At 40.9% G+C, this 20,165-nt stretch overlaps 1 protein-coding gene across 1 annotated transcript in view; it reads right to left on the bottom strand.

Moving 5' to 3' along the window:
* The window catches only part of MKI67 (marker of proliferation Ki-67), a 21,197-nt gene extending 5,404 nt beyond the window's left edge, over positions 1–15,793 (bottom strand). The window contains exons 1-15 of the mRNA XM_082054211.1: positions 15,592–15,793; positions 14,501–14,614; positions 13,042–13,123; positions 12,841–12,956; positions 12,532–12,601; positions 11,091–11,169; positions 7,214–8,719; positions 6,662–6,900; positions 5,526–5,949; positions 3,782–3,897; positions 3,378–3,549; positions 3,155–3,289; positions 962–2,163; positions 262–337; positions 103–164 (exon numbers count right to left, since the gene is read on the bottom strand). Of these exons, the coding sequence (XP_081910337.1) occupies positions 103–164; positions 262–337; positions 962–2,163; positions 3,155–3,289; positions 3,378–3,549; positions 3,782–3,897; positions 5,526–5,949; positions 6,662–6,900; positions 7,214–8,719; positions 11,091–11,169; positions 12,532–12,601; positions 12,841–12,956; positions 13,042–13,123; positions 14,501–14,592 (4,371 nt within the window). The 5' untranslated portion in view covers positions 14,593–14,614; positions 15,592–15,793. The remainder of the gene's footprint in view (positions 1–102; positions 165–261; positions 338–961; positions 2,164–3,154; positions 3,290–3,377; positions 3,550–3,781; positions 3,898–5,525; positions 5,950–6,661; positions 6,901–7,213; positions 8,720–11,090; positions 11,170–12,531; positions 12,602–12,840; positions 12,957–13,041; positions 13,124–14,500; positions 14,615–15,591) is intronic.
* Between the last annotated feature and the right edge of the window lie 4,372 nt (positions 15,794–20,165).

Here is a 20,165-nt window from a genome sequence, read left to right as displayed (position 1 = left end):
CGCAAAACTAATTGTAAGTGGAGACCTCAATATCAGGCATTTTTACACTGGCATGTTTAGAGATGCAGACTTTATCGCACCAACAAACTACCACACTGTTACTTCTACACCAGTAGAACTCCAGCACCTGGTATTCGCTCCATGAGCTCCGTACGCTTCGCCCTCTGGGTTTTGGAATTTTTATAACACATGTTAAAATTCATAATAACATCTATTGCCTTGGATATTCATTATTCATCTAGTTAAAATATCTGTACTTACCATTCTGATGACTGGAATTAGTACAAGGAGGTGCAGTATCTTCTTCCTTAGAATCTATAACATTTACTGATTTGACCTAAGGAATAAACAATAATCAATAACTGCATGTTAGCCAGGACAAGAAATAACACAGCCTAACAATGCAAAATTAATGTATAGTAATAGCTGCAAAAAGTCTTGTCAAATACTTTTCTCTAATATGAAATCAAGGAATTAACATAAAAATTAATACTAATAAAACCCGCAAATGACAGGAGTGGTGACATTGTGAATTAGGAGGTCAGAATGGTAACCCAGAGCAACCTCAGTAACTATATTTAGGGTTCCCTCAAAGAAAATACATACTAACACATGCAAATGAACAGTGATTTAGCTATCTCTATAAAATAATGTCTGTTCAGGAAGCGACAAGTGAAAGACTTAGGGGCTACATTATGGTGTTAAAGCAATTTAAAGGATGGTTTAAACATAACAGGAACACGTGACCAGAAAAAAAAAGAAAGACTGTAATGTTCAGAGTTTTCAAATCAACATGAGGTGCTTTGCTAGAAGGCAGCTTTTCCTGCAGAGGTTACGGGAGTGACATATTTGAAGTCCCGTAACATACAAGATGTCACACTAGGAGGCCTAAGAATTCATTTCCACCACAGGCTTCAAAGTCTAAATAAATTATCTCCAAAAGCTAAAGGAAGTATTTTACCTTCATTTCCTTTGGTGTATCAAACATTTCTGTAACTCCAACATAGTCCACTTCAAAATTGGAACTTTTCTGCCTGGGTTCTGCCATAAGCCTCTGCAGACCCACAAAATCATCAACTGGTTGACTCTTCTCCCTCGGAGTCTTCACTAGTCTGCTGATACCAAACACATCTTCTATGGGTTCCACTTTTTCCTTTGGTGTCTTGAAAAGACGGCTGACCCCAATCATGTCTTCTACCGGTTGATATTTCAGCTTTGGAGTTTTCTCAGTTAAAGTAACACCTGCCACAGCTTTTTCTGCTTCCTTTGGAGTCTTCAGCAATCTTCTAAAGGCAATTGCATCTGTAACAGGTTCCAGCTCTTGCTGTGGGGTCTCCATGAGTTTCTTAATGCCTGATAGGACCTCGACTGGCTCTGCTTTCTGCTGTGGGGTTCTCATGAGCTTCTTGATGCCTGATAGGACCTCAACTGGCTCTGACTTTTGCTTTGGTGTCCTCAGGAGATACTTGATACCTGACAAGGCCTCTACCGGTTCTGGCGTTTGTTCGGGGGTCTTCATGAGCTCCTTGATGCCCGACAAGGTCTCTACAGGTTCCGATCTTTGCTTCGGCGTCTTCATGAGCTCCTTGATGCCTGACAAGACCACTACTGGTTCTGGTCTTTGCTTCGGGGTCTTCATGAGCTCCTTGATGCCCGACAAGGTCTCTACAGGTTCCAATCTTTGCTTCGGTGTCTTCATGAGCTCCTTGATGCCTGACAAGGCCTCTACTGGTTCCGCTCTTTGCTTTGGGGTCTTCATGAGCTCCTTGATGCCTGACAAGGCCTCTACTGGTTCCGCTCTTTGTTTTGGCGTCTTCATGAGCTCCTTGATGCCTGACAAGGCCTCTACTGGTTCCGCTCTTTGCTTTGGCGTCTTCATGAGCTCCTTGATGCCTGACAAGGCCTCTACAGGCTCCAACTTCTGCTTTGGGGTCCTCCTTTTCCTTCCCGATTTCACCCAAGTCACATGCTCATCTGGAATTGTCAGACTATCCACACTGATATTTTCTTCCAGCACAGCTTTTCCTTTTTCAGGAGTTTTTGTGGCTACTGCATCAAACACAGACTTTAGAGACTTCTCTCTCAGGAAGTGACAAAAGCCCGGACTGTCTTGTTTCTGTTCTGAAGCATCGGAATTATTTAACGGTGACACCATCATCTCTCCTGAAATGAGGAATAGTTCCAAATTGTAATTTGGAAAACAAATGAAGCAGAAAATCCAAGCGTTCCAATTGTTGTCTAAGTAAAACAGATTCAAACAACCAGAGTCTTCTACAAACCAAAATCCCAAAATGTGCCTCAACAATGGATTTAGTAATTAGTTTCTGCAAGGCACAGCATACATTTTTAAAAATGACTATAAAAAAAGTTGATTATTTTTTCTTATTTAATATGATACCAAATTAATGTGTTCTGTTATCCCTAAAATTTCTAGTGGTATGAGTTTTTAATTGCAATTTCCTTTGTGTTTTGAAGCAATATCAGACATAAATCAGAAGTTTTCACATTAAAGAACATACGTTTGACCTTTCTGACACCAAGGAGGCAAAAAACAAGAGATTTTTGTAAAATTTATATCATAAAATCATAGAGTATCTCAAGGACCCATAAGGATCATCAAGTCCAGCTTCCTGCTCCTTGCAGGACTACGTAAAACTAAACCCTATCACTAACAGAATCATCCAGATGCAAAAAAAACCAGTATTTTAATTTCAATAATTTTGAGTTGTGCAGTGACACAATGACTGGTTTGCAAGGTTATCAGCAAAAGATGCAAAGTACCATCTTAATACAAATCCTTCTAACCTGACACCTTAAACCGTGAACATTTGGCACTGGATTTATATGTATCCAGAGACGACCGATTAAGAAAGGGTTGTGCTTCAGCACAAGAGTTACTGGACACAATACTTTAACAGTTTTGAAGTTTCGTATCAAATAGAATGAATAGACAAATAACAGCTACATAAAAATTAACTGGAGCTACACAAACGTCTTTTAATACACGCTAAAAATCAATGGTGGCTTTTATGGGTTGCCAGATGCTTCATCTTGGTACATCAAGGCTGAGACTACTCACTATGTCAAGCGGCACAGACGCAACTACCCCTAAATACACTGAATCATTTCCTTTCTTTTCAAATAACAAACCTACCAGTTTCTTCAGGAGTGTGCAAGTCAGACATTTCCATTGCAGTACATGTCGGCGTAAAATCAGCCTTCTGAACAGTAGCCAAAGGTAAAGTTTTTCCACTCTTATCTTCTGGAGTTTGAAACATTTCAGTCATTCCTATAAATTATATTTAGAGAAATGAGCATATGTATTGATAAGAGAACTACATAGTTGGCCAAGCAAGCAACAGGCTTGAAAAACTTACCTGTGAAGCTTTCGTCCATGTTCATGTTTAGCTTCAAAATAGGGTTTTTTATCACCTTAGGGACTCGTCCAGCCGTTCTGACCGTGGTGGAATAAGCTCTACCTACAACTATTGTAGCAGGTGACTCTGCGTGACCTGTGCTAAAATGACTCTTGATTTTTCTTTCTGGAGTCTGCAAAGAGGAAAGGAGAAAAATAAAATAGCAAACAAAGATTGCTGTCATATAAAATCCAGATTTCTTCTACGCTGTGACAAAGACATCAACACCCATTTAATATCATACTAAAAGCTCCTAAGCATCCAGCTTCTATAACAAAATACCTGCAAGATGATTTGTGGTTATGCAAAAAAAAAACAAACCCTAAACCAAACAAAAAATACAAATATGAAAAGAAAAAGAATACCTTTGGTGATTTGGTTATCTTCTTCACAGATCTCCCTTTTCGGACACTTTTTCTAACAGTCTTTGACTGTGGTCTTGCAACACCTAATTTTACCACTTCTGCCCAAGATTTGGCAACTAGAAAGCAAAAGAGAAACATCCACCTTAATTCTCAGCTGTACACATGGAAGTTCACAATTATTTCTTTATGATTACAATGGATTTGCTGCAGTTGGGTGTAGGAAACTGTTTGTTGTCTCATCTGACAACATCTGAAGTGCTCTGTGAAATGCTTTCAACTGGAAGACTGAAGTTTAACAAGGGGCCAAGTACCCAGCACGGCTTTCCACACCAAAACAACAACAAAAAGCTTCATACAGCATTAAATATGTGTTAGATCCTAGAATCGAATGTTGATCCAATTCCACCCTCACTCTTTTTGTAAGGAAATAACCTTTCTCAATAGAAACTTGCCACGAGCCTTTCAGTCCTTTTCATTATTATACCTGAACTTTTCCCTGGTGGGACATGAGATTTAACATTTAATCATTATGTTTTTAAGTAGAAATATTAAGGGGAATGCCATTTCTGAAGAAAAGGATATTATTTTTCTCTGGCCAGAATTCCTGTGGATGTTGGAGAAACATGAGGAGCTTTATTTTGGACACAAAACTTTTAAGAACTGTGGTGGTCTTTTCATTTTACAGAAGAAACTCATGCACTGGTGTTGAAAACCACTTACACATTACAGAGAGCTGGTGAAAAGTGGTATGTCATTAATATTTGTCAAATACTCTGCTGGTATTAAAATGAATGTAACAATGAAAGTCACTGAAAAAACCCACTTATTTTTCTAAAGAATAATAGCACTTTCAGCTGTATTAACCAGTAAGTATTGTGATGGCCTGCGATTTTATCTCATGTAATAATAATGATGATGAGCCCATCGTTGAGACATTGTATGTAGTACCTCATTCAGAAGTTTAAAATGATACTACAAAAAAATGCAGATGGTAAAATGTCATAAAAATTTCTGGGTGAATGGGGGTGTTGGTGGGAAGCCTTAAATTTGACTTCAAAAGAGTAAAATTGATTTACTTTATAAAAGCATAAGACAAAGATGCCTTATCTGTAAGCTTCTTCCAAGACAAAAATGTCAAGAACCAGAGCTCCCCATAATTAAATTTTCAGTGCTGTCAAAACTATTTCAAACCATTGTTCAACATTCAAATTCAAATGCTCTGATTCAAAATATTCCAATTAACACCTAGGTATCACCCTATTCTTTAATTCTATGTGTTATATAACACTGTCAATGCTTAGGCGCAGCCCAGTCCATGGACAAAGGTTGCCAACTGTGTATAAAAAAGGCACAAAGAAAACAAACTGGAGCTAGATTGCTATAAAGTGCATGTTTTCATATCAAAATGGATGTAGTTGATATGATTTGATTTAGTTCAATACTACCTGAGCTCCAAGGACTTGAAAGATCAGTATTGCAACTAAACTTGCAAAGAAAACCTTAACTCTACCGTTTTTCAACTTCTGAATATCAAGATTTGTGTTCTAAATGTTTTAGCAATTTGTTTTATCAATACAAAAGAATGTAACACTTTGCAATTCCCAGTTGTTCCCAAGTCCAAAACCACCAGAAGATATGTCAGTCATGTGGTGGCCTATGCATAATGAATAATGACCGACTTCAGTTTTGTTCCTGTATTTTAAAGCATTTAAATTAATATTAAAAATTAATTGCTGAAACAAACCTAGTAGATTGGCACTAGAGGCCCCACTTCTTCTTTTTGCGTTGATAATGGCTACAGCCCCACTTCTCCTCTTCAGGGGAGTGCCCTTCAAAGCAAGTCGTGCACTTCTCGTTAGCTTGTCAGGTGTAGCCGTCAAAATGCTTTTATCATGTTGGTTAATGGGAGAAGATTTCGGTGTTTTCACTTGAGGACTGTTTTTCCCCTTTGTATTCACGTCTTCTGCAACAGCATCTTTCTCCTCTGCAATCGGTAACGGTGCCGTGACGCAACAAATGGAGAAACGTCCTTTTGTGTAAGTTGCTGGAGAATCTAAAGTAAATGTAGGTGTTGCCTTCCCAGAGACGGGGGATGAGGCAGCCGGGGACTTCTGGGTTGGCAAATATTTTGGTGACGTTTTTTCTTTCTGTGAATGTTCAGAAAGTTCCTGGTAGAAAAACAAAATCATAAAAGATAAAATTGTTACTGTGCATCGCGGAATGACAAATGGTCATGGACATCTCTGACAAGTAAACATTATAGCATAAAATATTACCAGATCAATTAAAAAAGCCTTACGTGTCTGAAAACAAACTCGCAACTAGTTTTAGATCTCAAGAGTCTCAAAAGACAAATGCAACTTCAACTGCACAAACTAACTGAGATTATTACACTACTTTATTCAAGCTTTATCCACATCAAGTACACTACACACATTTTAAGCAGCTTAAATCAGCCGCAAATGTTTTCAAACTTTTAGTCAAACCACGTGGTGGTGGTTTGCACAGTCTGCCAACAAATGACTGTTTTCTGTTATTTATGGTAAACTGGAGCTTGCAGAGCCCACTGCAGAGCACAAACACACACAAATATACTCCTGCGTACGCATGAGAGTGAGCAGTAATGTGTGAGGTGAACAAAAACACATCTGTATAAATACAGGTAGATATAAGGTGTAAGCTGAGCCCTTTCTTACAATGGAGAAGTTAAAAAATGCTGATTCAAATTTGCTGATTTCAAATACCATTTTAATTTGCAATTAATTAAATCTTCCCCTTCCCAAAAGACATCTACCAAGGTTTACAACTATTCTGTAATTTCTTAGAATTTATAAATTCTGTTCACATTGTCTTAGCGACTCGATTAGTCTTCAAGTTTACCTGGGCCACAAAAAGCTTCGATCTCTGAGACTTTTTCAGCACAGCCCGTGGCGAGTTTCCGAAGGGAACGCTCCGTCTTGCAGGAGTCGCCCCTCTCTTCAGGGGCGAGTTGGGAGGCAAACTTTTATCAAATAGTTCTGGGCTTAACTGACCACCAAAAGACACCCTCTTTCTTTTTCCTAATGGCTGAAGTAACAAATCCACGCTTTTCCTCTTCTGAGAGATGCTTTTCGTCTGGCCTAAAAATAACGATGGAAAATATCTGTATATTTTGAAGAACCCAAGTCAACATTTTAATCAGTATAGAAAAGAGTGCTCACTCCTGTATTTTAAAGTTGGAAACATATCAGAAGATAATTTACTTTAAAGATAAATATATCCAATAAACTATATAAAATTGTATAGATTTATGGTCAAATATAACTACATAATAAATATTTCAGAACCGATAGCTCAGCAACAAGTTCCACGTTATATGTAAGCAGAAATATTCTCACAAAAATGCTCAGAGAATTTCTCAAGTACAAAACCAAGGGAATTAAATATATTTACCTGATTCTTCTCCAGCCAACAGGCCAGGAATGCTCATTTCTGAGGCAGCCACACTGTCTTTGGGAACAGGCACACTTCCAGATGACCTTCTCTTTGATGACAACCTACGAAGTCCTGTAACACCAGCACCTTCCGAATCTTGTCTCTGAAGATCCCCCTTTGTGGCCGTCTCCTCTTTAGTTCCACCGTCTTTTCTGTCTGTGGTCGTGTCGTGATGTTCTTGACCAGCATTTGCCTCCAGAGCTTCCCCGGTTTGCAGCCCCGAGCTCCGTCGTGCCCGACTCCTCTTTCTTCCAGAGCCAGATTTCTGACTTGCAGGAGATGCCAGTTCTGGTGTTAACCCTTCCCAAGCCAGTTTCTCTGAACAGAAACTTTTGTTTGATAATTCTTGACTTTGCCTGTTATTTCTTCTGGGACTCTTGGAGTTACGATAACTGGCAGGAGTTTCAGGACATCCCTCTTTTGAGTTAACAGCATTTGCCTGATCATGAATTTCTTTTGGCACTTCATCTTGCACAAGTTTTCCTGGTGTACATTGTTTACTATTTCTTCTTTGTTTCAAGGATTTCTTTTCTGTCAAAGGCCGTTGTTTGGGGCTCTCACTTCTCGACACCAAATCTTCCCTTTGAGTTTCGGCTGAAACTTCTGAAACAGACTCAGGTTTCAATGACACACCTTGTCGAGTTGGGGTATTGGTATTTACAGGATTCACTCCAGTGGTTTCCTTGGTAGGTGATATGAAATGAGACCGAAGACTCTTCCTTCTGGATGTTGGTGTAGACAGAACATATTTATCTACTCCAGAAACATTTGCCGTGTTAGTTGTTGGTGCTGGCTTACCGAACGCTATTGCAGAGCCGGGTATTTTATCTGGATAATCCAAGCGTTGTATAGTGCACAGCTGCCGGGGAAATGCTGCATTTCCATCCTTCTCCTTACTGGCTTTGGGTGTAATTTCACTATCTTTAGATCTCTCCGCTGTACTGGGCTCCCTATGATCCTGCACGTCACTTCTTTTACCAGTATTTCTTGACACCTCCTTTGAACCAGAAATTCGAGGACTTCTGGTAAAACTCTTCCTGGCAGCACTTCCTACAGCTGAGATCCGATTAAGTCCTGAGCAGATCACATCTGGCTCTACTTTTCTTTTACTTTCTTCCACGTTTTCACTTCTGTCTAGTTCTTTTTCAGTCTGGCTTCCCAAGTCATAAACACAATTTGATGATGAAATTGGAGCACCTGGTTCTGGCAGAACTCTCCTACCATCTTCTTTTGCAGCTTTTGGGGATTCATTTCCCTCATGCAGAGGTTTCTTCACTTTAATCTCACGTCTCAGTTTTTCATAGAGTTCACTAAAAGGAGATGGTTTATTTTGCTTTCTAGCAGATTGATGTATTCTGTGTGAAGATTTGGGTGTTTGTAGTTTGATGGGTACAGATTTGGAAATATTTTCCTCTGTATTTTGCTTATTTTCATCGGCATTTTTTCCTTCGCACTCACCATTATCTACAAAGTAAGCAAAGGAAAACACAAAGTAATACAGAGGTAGAGTTACTTCAAAATTGCAGAGCTACAAATCTAAGTCCCATAAATACAGATAAACACCCCTTCCTTTCCTCTCCTCTCCCAAGACGCTCAACCAGGGTTCAGGATAAAGTACTGTAAATAAAGCTCTGTAACAATTTCTCTCATAATAGAAGTATTAGGATTGAAATGTTGAGCAGAGATTTTAGGTTGCAATCTGGAATTTAGCCCATGTTCAGTCAGGCGCTTGCTATTTCATGCTTTTGTTTTTCTTGAAGTTGCACACTTTGCTTTGTGTTTCCCATGAGCAAGAGGCACACGCAAGCAAACAGATTGCATCTGATAAAAGGTGCCTTTTAAAGCCACAAGAAGCTGAGACCTCAAACAAATCTGTACCTCTACGAGGTCTATTTCTCAATGCTACTTTATATCAGCATGACGCTACTCTATATCAGCATGCCCGCCTGCTGGCACAAATGCCGGTACATGTTGACTGTTCTTAATTGTGATGGAAAATAATCTCTGTAAAGGTGTGTGGCGGATGCACTGTCTCCCCTCCAGTCAAACCATTTAACACTGAGAAGTTGTGGGTGCAGGGAGTCTCGTGCAGACCTTTCCACTGTGTGCAACGTGACTACACGTCAACCACTTTATTCTATAAATCTGGCAGCCTGGGTGAGCCCACTTGGAGCCCTCCCTGCTAAATAAGCTGTATGGCAATGGTTTTACTACTCACAGGTCAGTAGATGAGCCCCGTTTGTTTCCTATCAGTCATTTGTCTATCGCACACTAAATATAATGAATCATCTAGAAGTATAAGGTTGTGTGATTTTTAATATACTCTCTGCTTCATGTTACTTCATAAACTGGATTTGTTGAAATCTTAAGCTGTAAAGTTCTGCTCATATTTACCAAAAACAACTACAAACTACACTGAACACTTGCAAGATAAGGTCCAGTGTGCTCTTTGCTGAGAAGAATGGAACTGACTGGGGAAAAAATAATGATCCAGGGCTAACACAGATACATTATAGACATCTGCAAAATGGGGCCTGTTTTGCACTTTGCTAAGAAAGGGTTTATTCAGACAAGAGTACTTGCAAGGCTTTGGACTGTAAATAATGTCTACAGCTAAACAAAACAGAAAGTCACACTTCTCTTGGAGAAATCTAAACGTTGTTCTGCAGTAAGTAGAACCCTAAGTTACTCCCTGCAACAAGGTGAAGGTGGAGAACCTGAAGTACAAGGAAAAGCCTGTCAGTTATCTCCTGGGAAAGGGGAAAAGGAGTGAGGGTGGGAAAGAGAACCAGGGGAAAAAACAGAAAACTACATCTTCCTATGAAAGCCTTTACTCAACTGCACACAAGTACTTCAGTATTTTTTTTTTTACTGAACTGGCAAGTTGTTCCCTTGAAGTTTATAGAACAATGAAGCAAAGACTCTTGTTATTGTTTCGGGGAACTGATCACCCAAATCCTGGGAGTACAGATGCACTCACAACAACCCACTGAAATGCAACACTTTGAAACAGCCGGGGGGATTTGGCATTGGAACAAACGTTTGTCATAAAAATCAAACCTGGCTGTAGATAAATCGCCTCCAATTAACAAACCTTGTATCTTCCCATGAACAGTAGCATTACTTAAGACAAGAAGGATGGGAAGGTGAAGTCCCAGCATTCAACTACTCTATGATCTTTAACTGTCCAGACTTAGTAGCTCTAGAAGATTTTTAGCGGCTCTACATGAAACAGCTGTTGTAATCTAGTATTTCAATCAGCAAAATTAACCCTTCCTGCATACCTCCAAATTATAGAATTTGTTATTAGGAAAGAATACATAAGCTAATGCAATATTAGCTCAAAAGTGATCTAGCTGTATTCTAGGTCAGCAGAGAAAGTTTAATTTGAATCACAAAGGTGAGTTTGCTACGTCATACTTGTTTGATGCTCCTGGAAAGTAAAATGTAACAGGATATTGCTTCCCGTATCAGTTTCAGCTGACTTTTGTACTGCATTTGTGAAGCTGGTGTATTCAACTCCCTTCTTCACTATGATCTTCATAAACTGAATTTGCACAAATCACCTGAAGCAATATATATGGATTTTGCCAATTCCAGGCTGTCACTGCCCATTTGTCATGATGCAATTAAACCGATTTCTTCTGGCAGGACTTGGGTAAATCACAACATCTCAGTATGAGATAATACACTGACACAGCAAGGTGTGTTGGACTCAGACTGAAAAGACTTAAAATACATTTATTTTGCTCTTTTCAACTATATTTTTTCCTCTAACAATAAATACAGCTCAGGGAGAAAAAGAAAACCAACCTCCCATAAAACAAGTACTAACCTGAAGCAGGAAGACTTTTAGATCCTGAAGTTTGTTTGTGTGACAATTCCACCTCTGCCACCTGCTGAACATGAAGAACCTGTAAATTTGTACAATATTACAGCAGAGCAACAAATATTTTACACTTTAGCTTTCAACTGTACACTGCAAACCACTAGATTTATACAAGCATATGCATGGTTTACTAAACAGGATTAAAAATACACAAACGAAATCTTAGAATATTTCAAAAGTTAAGAACATTGACCAATAACACATCTGGGAATCTACACAGCAAGAGTTTAAGTCTTGTTTTACCATTGAAATGTTCAGCTCTAAAAGCAGCTGTACCATAAGGAATAGATGCAGGCACATTTGAATCTCACCTTCTTATAAGACATAGTAAATTTTTATTTAAATAAAACAAAAATAATAATAAAAAAAATCTTTAAATAGCCACAGTACTCAAAAGCTAACACCATCCCCTTTAAGGGAGAAAACTTTGCTGAGAACAAAAAACAACTCTAATGAAAATAATTTATTAAAAGGTATTAAAAGGTAGGCTTAGTTTGATATTTATAAATTCCAACAATACATCAGCACACTAGCACATAGAACAGATTCTCTTGGAAAAACAAACAAAAAAAAGGCTCATTCTCCAGGGCACACTTCCCCATTCAAAGCACAAGGGTAACCAGTGCATATACTCTGTGTTTCCTGCATCCTACCCTCTATTCAAAAAAGCTAAGGATTAATTTTTAATAGCTTACCTGTATTAGTAAATTAGTAACATCACAGATTATTAAGTATCTATTACCAGAAACTGACAAGGAGTTTGTGTTTTTAAACAGAAAGGTAGTCTATGGCTAAAAAAAATATTCCTCATAAAACAGAACAAGGAATTGAAAACAGTTCAGTGTTGGGTCCCTCACACCAAGAAAGGCCTTGAGGTGCTGGAGTGAGTTGAGAGAAGGGAACGGAGCTGGTGAGGGGCTGGAGCACAAGTGTGATGGGAGCGGCTGAGGGACCTGGGGGGTTCAGCTGGAGAACAGGAGCTGAGGGGAGACCTTCTGATCTCTGAACTGCCTGAAAGGAGCTTGGAGCCAGGGGGGGTTGGGCTCTGCTCCCCAGGAGCAAGCACCAGGAGCAGAGGAAACGGCCTCAAGTTGCATCAGGGGAGTTTGAGGTTGGATCTGGGGAACAATTTCTTCCCCAAAAGGTTGTCGGGCATTGGAACAGGCTGCCCAGGGCAGTGCTGGAGTCACCATCCCTGGAGGGATTTAAAACACAAGTAGATGAGGTTCTCAGGGACATGGGGTAGTAGCGGGCTTGGCAGTGCTGGGTTAATGGTTGGACTCAATGATCTTAAGGGTCTTTTCCAGTCTCAATGATCCTAGGATTTTATTCTACAATTCTACTCCCAACGTACTTGCAATAAATAAGCCAATGGTCACAAAATTACCTGCAGTGTTTCAGCTTTTGGAGATCTAGAACGCCTCTTTCTTGGAGCTGATTGGAGAGGATATTCAAATCTGGAAGAAATATTTAAAAAGACAATGATTTTGTTTGTCAAATAGTTAATGACTAAATTCCCATTACTAAGATACATGACCTTGAAATAGCTGTCTTCCCCCAACACTACATACAAATCACTTTTAAAAGCTTTAGCTATATCAAAAATTGTGGCCTGTTCCCACAAAGCTCTGGGTGCTGTTTGCCTGCAGAACACACTTTAGGACGGAGGCATTAACAGTTTGGTACTGGCACTCACCTGAAAGAACGATCAATAATAGTTAACACATCTCCATGCTTCAGAGGCACAGGTTGCTGAAAACAACCACCATTCAGCTGCGTTGGATTTACTGTACTTAAATTAGTCAATATTGCCTAAAAAGAAAACAAACATTTCAGCGGTCTGATGAGGTGCAACAGCGCAATGCACATGTCATTAAAATACATACATAGATCTTACCTCCTTGTTTTCATTTACTTCAATTTTACAATGTTCTTTCGAGACCTGGGGCAACTGGATGCGAATATCACATTCTGTTCTCCTGCGGGTGAAAATACAATCTGAGTTTTAAGACACATAAAAGACAAAAATCTGACTGCTGTAGAATTAGGTGATTTCCCAACTTTTCAGCTCATAATTGCACAGCAGCATGCTACTTTCTTCAGTTTGGCAACATGAAGAAAATTAACTACCTAAGTCTTTCAACTGCGGCAAAAAATAACAGGAGCTCATACTGTGTAATATCAGAAAAAATACATCAAATACATCAATTCTGAAAAAAGCCACACACAACCAGCTAAAAGAGACACGTCTACAACAGATACCCGGTGCTTTGAGATTATGTGTTCCCTGACTCGCAAGTTGCTGAAGACCTGTGGGATATTTTTTAGAAAATACCAGCACGTGCTCCTAAGCTCGCTCTTCAGCATTCATTACTGATCCCTCTCAAAGACAGAATATCAGGTCAACGGACCTTTGGTCTCACCTGGAGGCCACAGCTGCCTTCTGAAAAGTTGTTAGTAAGTGAAAACCGTGTTTCCAAGTGTTTGGACTCAGTTGTTCACGGTTCACTGTTCTTGTTGTGATTTGTTTGTTTGGGTTTTTTTAAGGTAATCTCTAATGTTTTTGACACACTGTAGGTCCTGGGCAGCAAACACAGCAGCTGTCACAGCAGAGCTGCTGTTCACAGAACCTCCTGACATCTCTCCCCAGTGCAGAACTTCATCTTTATACCATTAAGTATCATCCGCTAAAGAACAGTATTATTGACACTGAAGTGCTTCCCATAAACTTTCACTATGGAATCCGACTCAGAACTGAATAACTAGTTATTTAAGATATCTATCAGTCAGTAAAGTGTTGAACAGCCCTAGTCTAAAAGAAGTAAAAACACTTTATTTGAAGCCTATTTATAGTAATATCATCTAGTCAAGTCTTCATGTGTATTCTTCAGGTATATTAATATTATATTTTAATGTAAAATAGCTGGATCAACCTCAAAACCTGCTATCAAACAACCAACCAAACAAACTTGGGAAGAGCAGTGATATAATGAAGATGGTCAAACACAAGCCATGTACCTCACTTCACAAGTCAATTATCTGTAAACTGCCTCAGGATTAAAGAATACAATTGCCTGCTTGTCAACTGGGTATTAGTGCCAGTCCCTTTTCCAGAAATTTTTTTAAAAAAACAACAAAAAAAGTAGTTCTGGCCAGGAAAGGAGAAAAAGTAGCAACAAAAATTAAGTTCAGCTTCTTAGTCTTACAATTAATCTTAGTCCAATGTCACCTTCTTTCCCCCGAACATCATTCACAAATAAACAAGCATTTACTTTTGCAAGTACAAAGTACATAACACGCAGGAAAAACATCACTAATATTATTTTGATGTACGCGAGTACTCAACTAATTCTCACCTTCCAAATAAACAAGAACTTGCAGTGAGTGGAAAAGCAATCCCATCCGTCCCATTCCGCTTAATTACAATAATATTCCCAAAGAGCGGCATCTTCAAGCGGAAGGAAACTTACCTACAAAAGAAGGTCAGTATTATTGATCCAAATAATGTTTATGAAGGTAAATCAATGTAATTTTTTTTTTACTTCTGTTCAAGAGGCATTTTCCAACGTACAGCAGAGGAATCTTAGTGGGAATTATTATTATTCACCATAAATGACCACTGTAATCGTACAGGGGAAGGTGCCACGTATTTGGAGAAACTGATGCTTTTAGAGGGTGGGAAGTTTTCATCACATGTTCACATAAACCTAATTGTGCTATTTTTACATCTGCAATTGGTACTTGCTGCTCATCAGAGCCTTTGTAAAGATTCAGTGCTAACACACGCTATATTTCATCCCATAACTTAAAACTGTTTCCATGTAAACACCCTCCTCACCTGAATCCAGCTATTACCCTTATATACACGGAAATTTTTAGGCTGGATCTTAAAGCAAACAGAGATTAATTTGGTACAGTTGTATGGTCCTGAAATAGAACTTGCTGCTGTTACTACTCGCTGGAAAACGCCTGAAAGGAAAGCTGAAAGTTTAGTTGTTTCTAAGATGTCCTGACAGGCAGCTGGTCCAGCTGGGAGGGCAGCAAGTGCATCTGGGTGCGTAGACACAGGGAAAGAAGAACAGCGTTTAACTTGAAAAATAAAATAAATAAAAATAAAAAACAACCCCCAAACCCCCAGCGTTTGCACAAGTAGATACGCGATTCCTTTCATATATATATCTATATATAGATACATATATATGAGCGTGCCAAAAAGTAAAGCAGTCCTCAAAAAAGCACATGTCAAATGCATTATGGAAGCTCATACGTTTAAAAGCGGCAGGTTAAAAACAACGGGCTTAACATAGTTAAGAGTGATCCTGCTGAACTTTGTTGCTGGGTTCCATACCACAAAATACTTGCTGAAAAGACAAAAAAAAAAAAAACAACAACCAAACACAACACGGCTCAGGACGTATTTGACAGCCCCCGTAAGAAAAGCCTTTACCTGTTCGTTACGAGCAACGTCAGCTCTCAGTTCTGCTCACCCTGTTCGCGCTTCTCATCGACTCCTACAAGCCAAAGACGCCCCAGGAGCTGCAGAAGCCGAAGTTCCGCCACCGGAGACTCGACCCAGCACGTCCCGCAGTGGATGGAGCCGCAAAGCCGCGGCCGCTCGGCCTGACCCCCCCGCTCGGCTCCGGCCCCACCGCCGCCGCCTCCTCCCCCAGCTGAGGGGCCCAAGTGGCGGCAGCGCCCGGGCCCTCGCACGCACGCTACTCGCCGCTGTATCCCTCCGCGCCACCGAAACAACAGCACGGGTGGCGTGCGAACGGCACCCCCGCCTTCCCCCTCACCTGCTGACAGCCGCCGTGCCTGGCGGGGACACACCGGGGCCTGCCGGCGGGGACAGGCCCCCCTCGGCGACCGGACTCTTTTATAGCCCTAACGGACGCCGGCTTGCCGGAAGGAGAAATGCGCGGCTAAACTTGCGGAGCTTGTTTTCTTTTTTTTTGAAAAGGCGCGCGGGGACTCACGATTGGTCGGAGGGCGGTCACGTGAACGCGCGACGCAGCCAATGGGAAGCGAGGAGGCGGTTTGATTTCAAACGCCCCCGGGAGCCGTTCCCGCCTCAGGGCGGCTCCTCCCGCCGGTTTCAAAACCTTCCGGCCGCGCACCCTTCTGAGGGCTCTAAAAAATAATAATAATGAAAAACAAATCTTTTCTTTTCTCACCAGGCCCTGCCGCGGGATTACAGACACTCCCCCCCGGCCCCGGCACCTGGATGATTTCTGGGTCACAAATATGCACCTTTTTAGCTACTATTGTCACTTGAACCTCCGAAGAATTCCACAAGTTATTAAAAAAAAAGTTTATATTCAGCTTAATTTAGGCAACTGGTTTCTAAGCTAATTTAAGCATCTGTTATCTGCTTTCTGCACCAGTCTTTTGGTAATTAGATTAAAATATTCTTAAACATAAAATTAAGGGGCTTTAAAGAAGGAATTTTTAAAAAGGAGCAAGGATGGGAAAAAGCAGCAGTTAAAAACTAAACTAGGATTTTAAACCACATTGTAGTCATGTAGTTACTGTTGTTTATCTACATTTATCTGATTCCTGTCTCTGCTCCCTGACAGGATCTGACACTGAGACCCGAGTCTGAGAATCTGGAAAACGAACAAGAATCAAGACAAATAGTGTGGTGCTCTGTATCTGAAGTCAGAAAGGGAAGAAAAGTTTAAAATAAAAAGAAAACATAACCAAAACACACACCAAAACCCACACAACTGACAAGTAACTAGAAGGAAAAAGCAATAAAAATCAACTGCAAGTAACCAGAAGGGGAAAAAAAAAAAAAATCAATTAAAAATCAACTACAAAGAACAAGAATTTAGTTCAGTCATACAAATGTAGAAAGACCCATTCCTAGACAAATCCAATATCATTGTCATCTTCATGCATGATCAAGCTTATATTTTTGGTATTGCTATCATGTGTTACAGAATCACAGAATGGACTGGGTTGGAAAAGCCCTCAGAGATCATCAAGTCCAACCTTTGGTCCAACTCCAGCCCATTGACTAGATCATGGCACTAAGTGCCATGTCCAATCTCAGTTTAAAAACCTCCAGGACCGGTGAGTCCAGCACCTCCCTGGGCAGCCATTCCAATGCCTGACCACTCTCTCTGCACAGAATTGCTTTCTAATCTCCAGCCTCAATTTCCCCTGGCAGAGTTTAAGCCCATGGCCCCTTGTCCTATTGCTGATGCCTGGGAGAAGAGACCAATCCCCACCTGGCTAGAGCTGCCCTTCAGGTAGTTCTAGAGAGTGCTGAGCTCACCTCTGAGCCTCCTCTTCTCCAGACTAAACAAGCCCAGCTCCCTCAGCCTCTCCCCATAGGGCTTGTGTTCACGTCCCTTCCCCAGTCTCCATTGACCTGGCTTCATCCGGGGTCTCAGCGGTACAGGGCTCCCCAGGACAGCCTCCGGCAGAGTAGACAGAGACAAAGAAGGCATTCAGTAATTCTGCCTTCTCTGTATCTTCTGCCACCAGGGCACCCACCCCATTCATCAGTGGGCCTACATTGCCTCTGATATTAGTTTTATCTGCTATGTATTTGAAAAAGTTCTTTTTGCTGTCCTTGACCCCTCTCGCCAGCTGTAATTCTAAGGAGGCCATGGCTATCCTAGCTGCCTTCCTACATCCTCTAACAGCAGCCTTATATTCCTCCCAAGTGGCCAGCCCCTGCTTCCATGACCTGTAAACTCTCCTCTTCTGCTTGAGCATACCCAACAGATCCCTATTCAACCACGCAGGCCTCCTGGCTCCCTTCCTTGACTTCCTACGTGTGGGGATGCTCTGATGCTGAGCGTGGAAGAAGCAATCCCTGAATGCCACCCAGCTATCTAGGGCCCCTTTACCTTCAAGCAGTCTTGCCCATGGGATTTCCCCCAGCAATTGCTTGAAAAGGCCAAAGTTAGCCCTGCTAAAGTCCAGGGTTGCAATTCTACTTGCTATTCTGTTCCTGCCACACAAGATGCTGAACTCCACCATCTCGTGGTCACTGCAACCCAGGCAGCCCTCAACCTTTACTGCTTCGACCAGACCCTCCTTGTTAGTGAGGATGAGATCCAGCAGTGCACCCCTCCTGGTCGGCTCCTCCACCATCTGCATGAGGAAGTTCTCATCAATGCACTGGAGGAGCCTCCTGGCCTGCGGCTGGCTGGCTGAATGGTCCTTCCAGCAAACATCAGGGAAGTTAAAATCACCCACAACAACCATGGCCTGTGACTGTGAGGCCACTCTCAGCTGCCCATAGAGGCCTCATCAACTTCCTCAGCCTGATCTGCTGGCCTGTAACAGACGCCCACAACAGTGTCAGCCCTGCCAGCCTGCCCCTTGATCCTGACCCATACACTCTTAACTCGCTCGTCATCCGCTCCTGGGCAGAATTTAGTACATTGTAGTTGCTCTCTCACATAGAGAGCAACTCCACCACCACACCTGGCTGGCCTGTCTTTCCTGAAAAGGGCATAGCCATCCATGACCACATTCCAGTCATGTGAACTGTCCCACCAGTCTATCCAGATCGCTCTGCAGAGCCGTCCTGCCTTCAGGTCGACACTCCCTCCCAACTTGGTGTCATCAGCAAATTTGCTGATGATGGTCTCAATCCCCTCATCTAAATCACCAATAAAGATGTTAAACAGGACTGGACCCAACACTGACCCTGGGGGTCAGTGTACATTTGTATATGTTGTACACATTTGAAAATTAATCTCCAAACAATGAAATAATCTCCTGAGAAAAAGCCATAATTCAAAGATAGCCAAGGAGACAAAGGTACCTTAAAGACTCAACCACCTCATTTTATCCTCCCGAGTCTCCTCTATGTGATGCCCAATAGGAAGTTTTAAAGGCAAGCGACCCATCTGCTTTCTCTTTGTTTTTGAATTTCAAGGGAGTCAGGGAAGCTTCAGTCCATGGTTCCACAAAAATCAAATCCAAATTAACTTCCGTTGCTGGAGAAGTAACTAGAAATTTAAAATAAGCACACAAAAATAGTGCTTCCAGGAATTACAAACAAAAAAAATTGTAAATAAAAAGAGAGAGCAGTTTACTCTTACAGATTATATTTAAAATACACCCTGGGTAACGTACATAAGTTTGAATTTCTGATATTTTTTCCCCCAAATTCCTAGCCTCCAAACATAATCTGGTAACTAACACTTAAACCTGGTTTTTATAATAAGACCAGCAGAAAAACATCCCGAAGGAGCAGCGTGGGGCCCGACTCGCGCGGTGTTTTTCATACGTGCCGTATAAAGCTAAAACCTTTCACTTATCACACCCCTTCAAAAAGCAAACCTTATTTTTACCATAACTAATGTACAGCCTCCCTCAATTCCTTGATTTCTACCCCAACATCCCATTTTTGCACTTTCCCCCCTCAAGAGGGCTGGAGAAACTCCAGGGAAAACAGGTTGAGCAATGCCTGATTTTTTAAATTTTTATAATAAACATGCATTACTGAGATATGGAATCTGACGGCCTTAATTCCAAGTTGAAGTTCTATGCGTGTGTGGGGAAGGAGCTATAACGGGAGAAAGGCCTTTTCCAAGGTGATCCCATCTTTTGTGCTTCAGGGGATCCAATTCTACCATTCAGATCTTTCACAAAGCAGAATTCCTTTTGATATTACTGCTATTTTATTTAATTATCTCGTTTGCCTCAAATACTATTTTACGTGGTACGATGACTTTAGGGTACTTTAGATGTGATACTGTTAGATGTAAGCAGCTTTTTAAATTATATTTTTCCCCTTTGAATTAAATTACTCTGAAGTCTATTGTATAAGCTTTGGTGGGGTTTTAATTTAGTTGAGCTTATTAAGTCATGACCTTATTATCAAACCTTCAGCTTGTCATTATAGTTTTGGCTACTGGACAATCTTGCATTTAGACGTAAAACATTCAGACAAAATCTGAATTCTAACCCTTCATTATCAACAGACAAATGGTAAAGTCAGATCCTTCCCGAGGTCTTTACGAGACTATTTATACCTGAACAATGTCTCTAAAA

This window comes from Streptopelia decaocto, assembly GCF_964273445.1.
Source record: "Streptopelia decaocto genome assembly, chromosome: 5".
NCBI lineage: Eukaryota > Metazoa > Chordata > Aves > Columbiformes > Columbidae > Streptopelia > Streptopelia decaocto.
The sequence above is the reverse complement of the archived record's forward strand: the minus strand, read 5'-3'. Positions and strand labels throughout refer to the sequence as shown.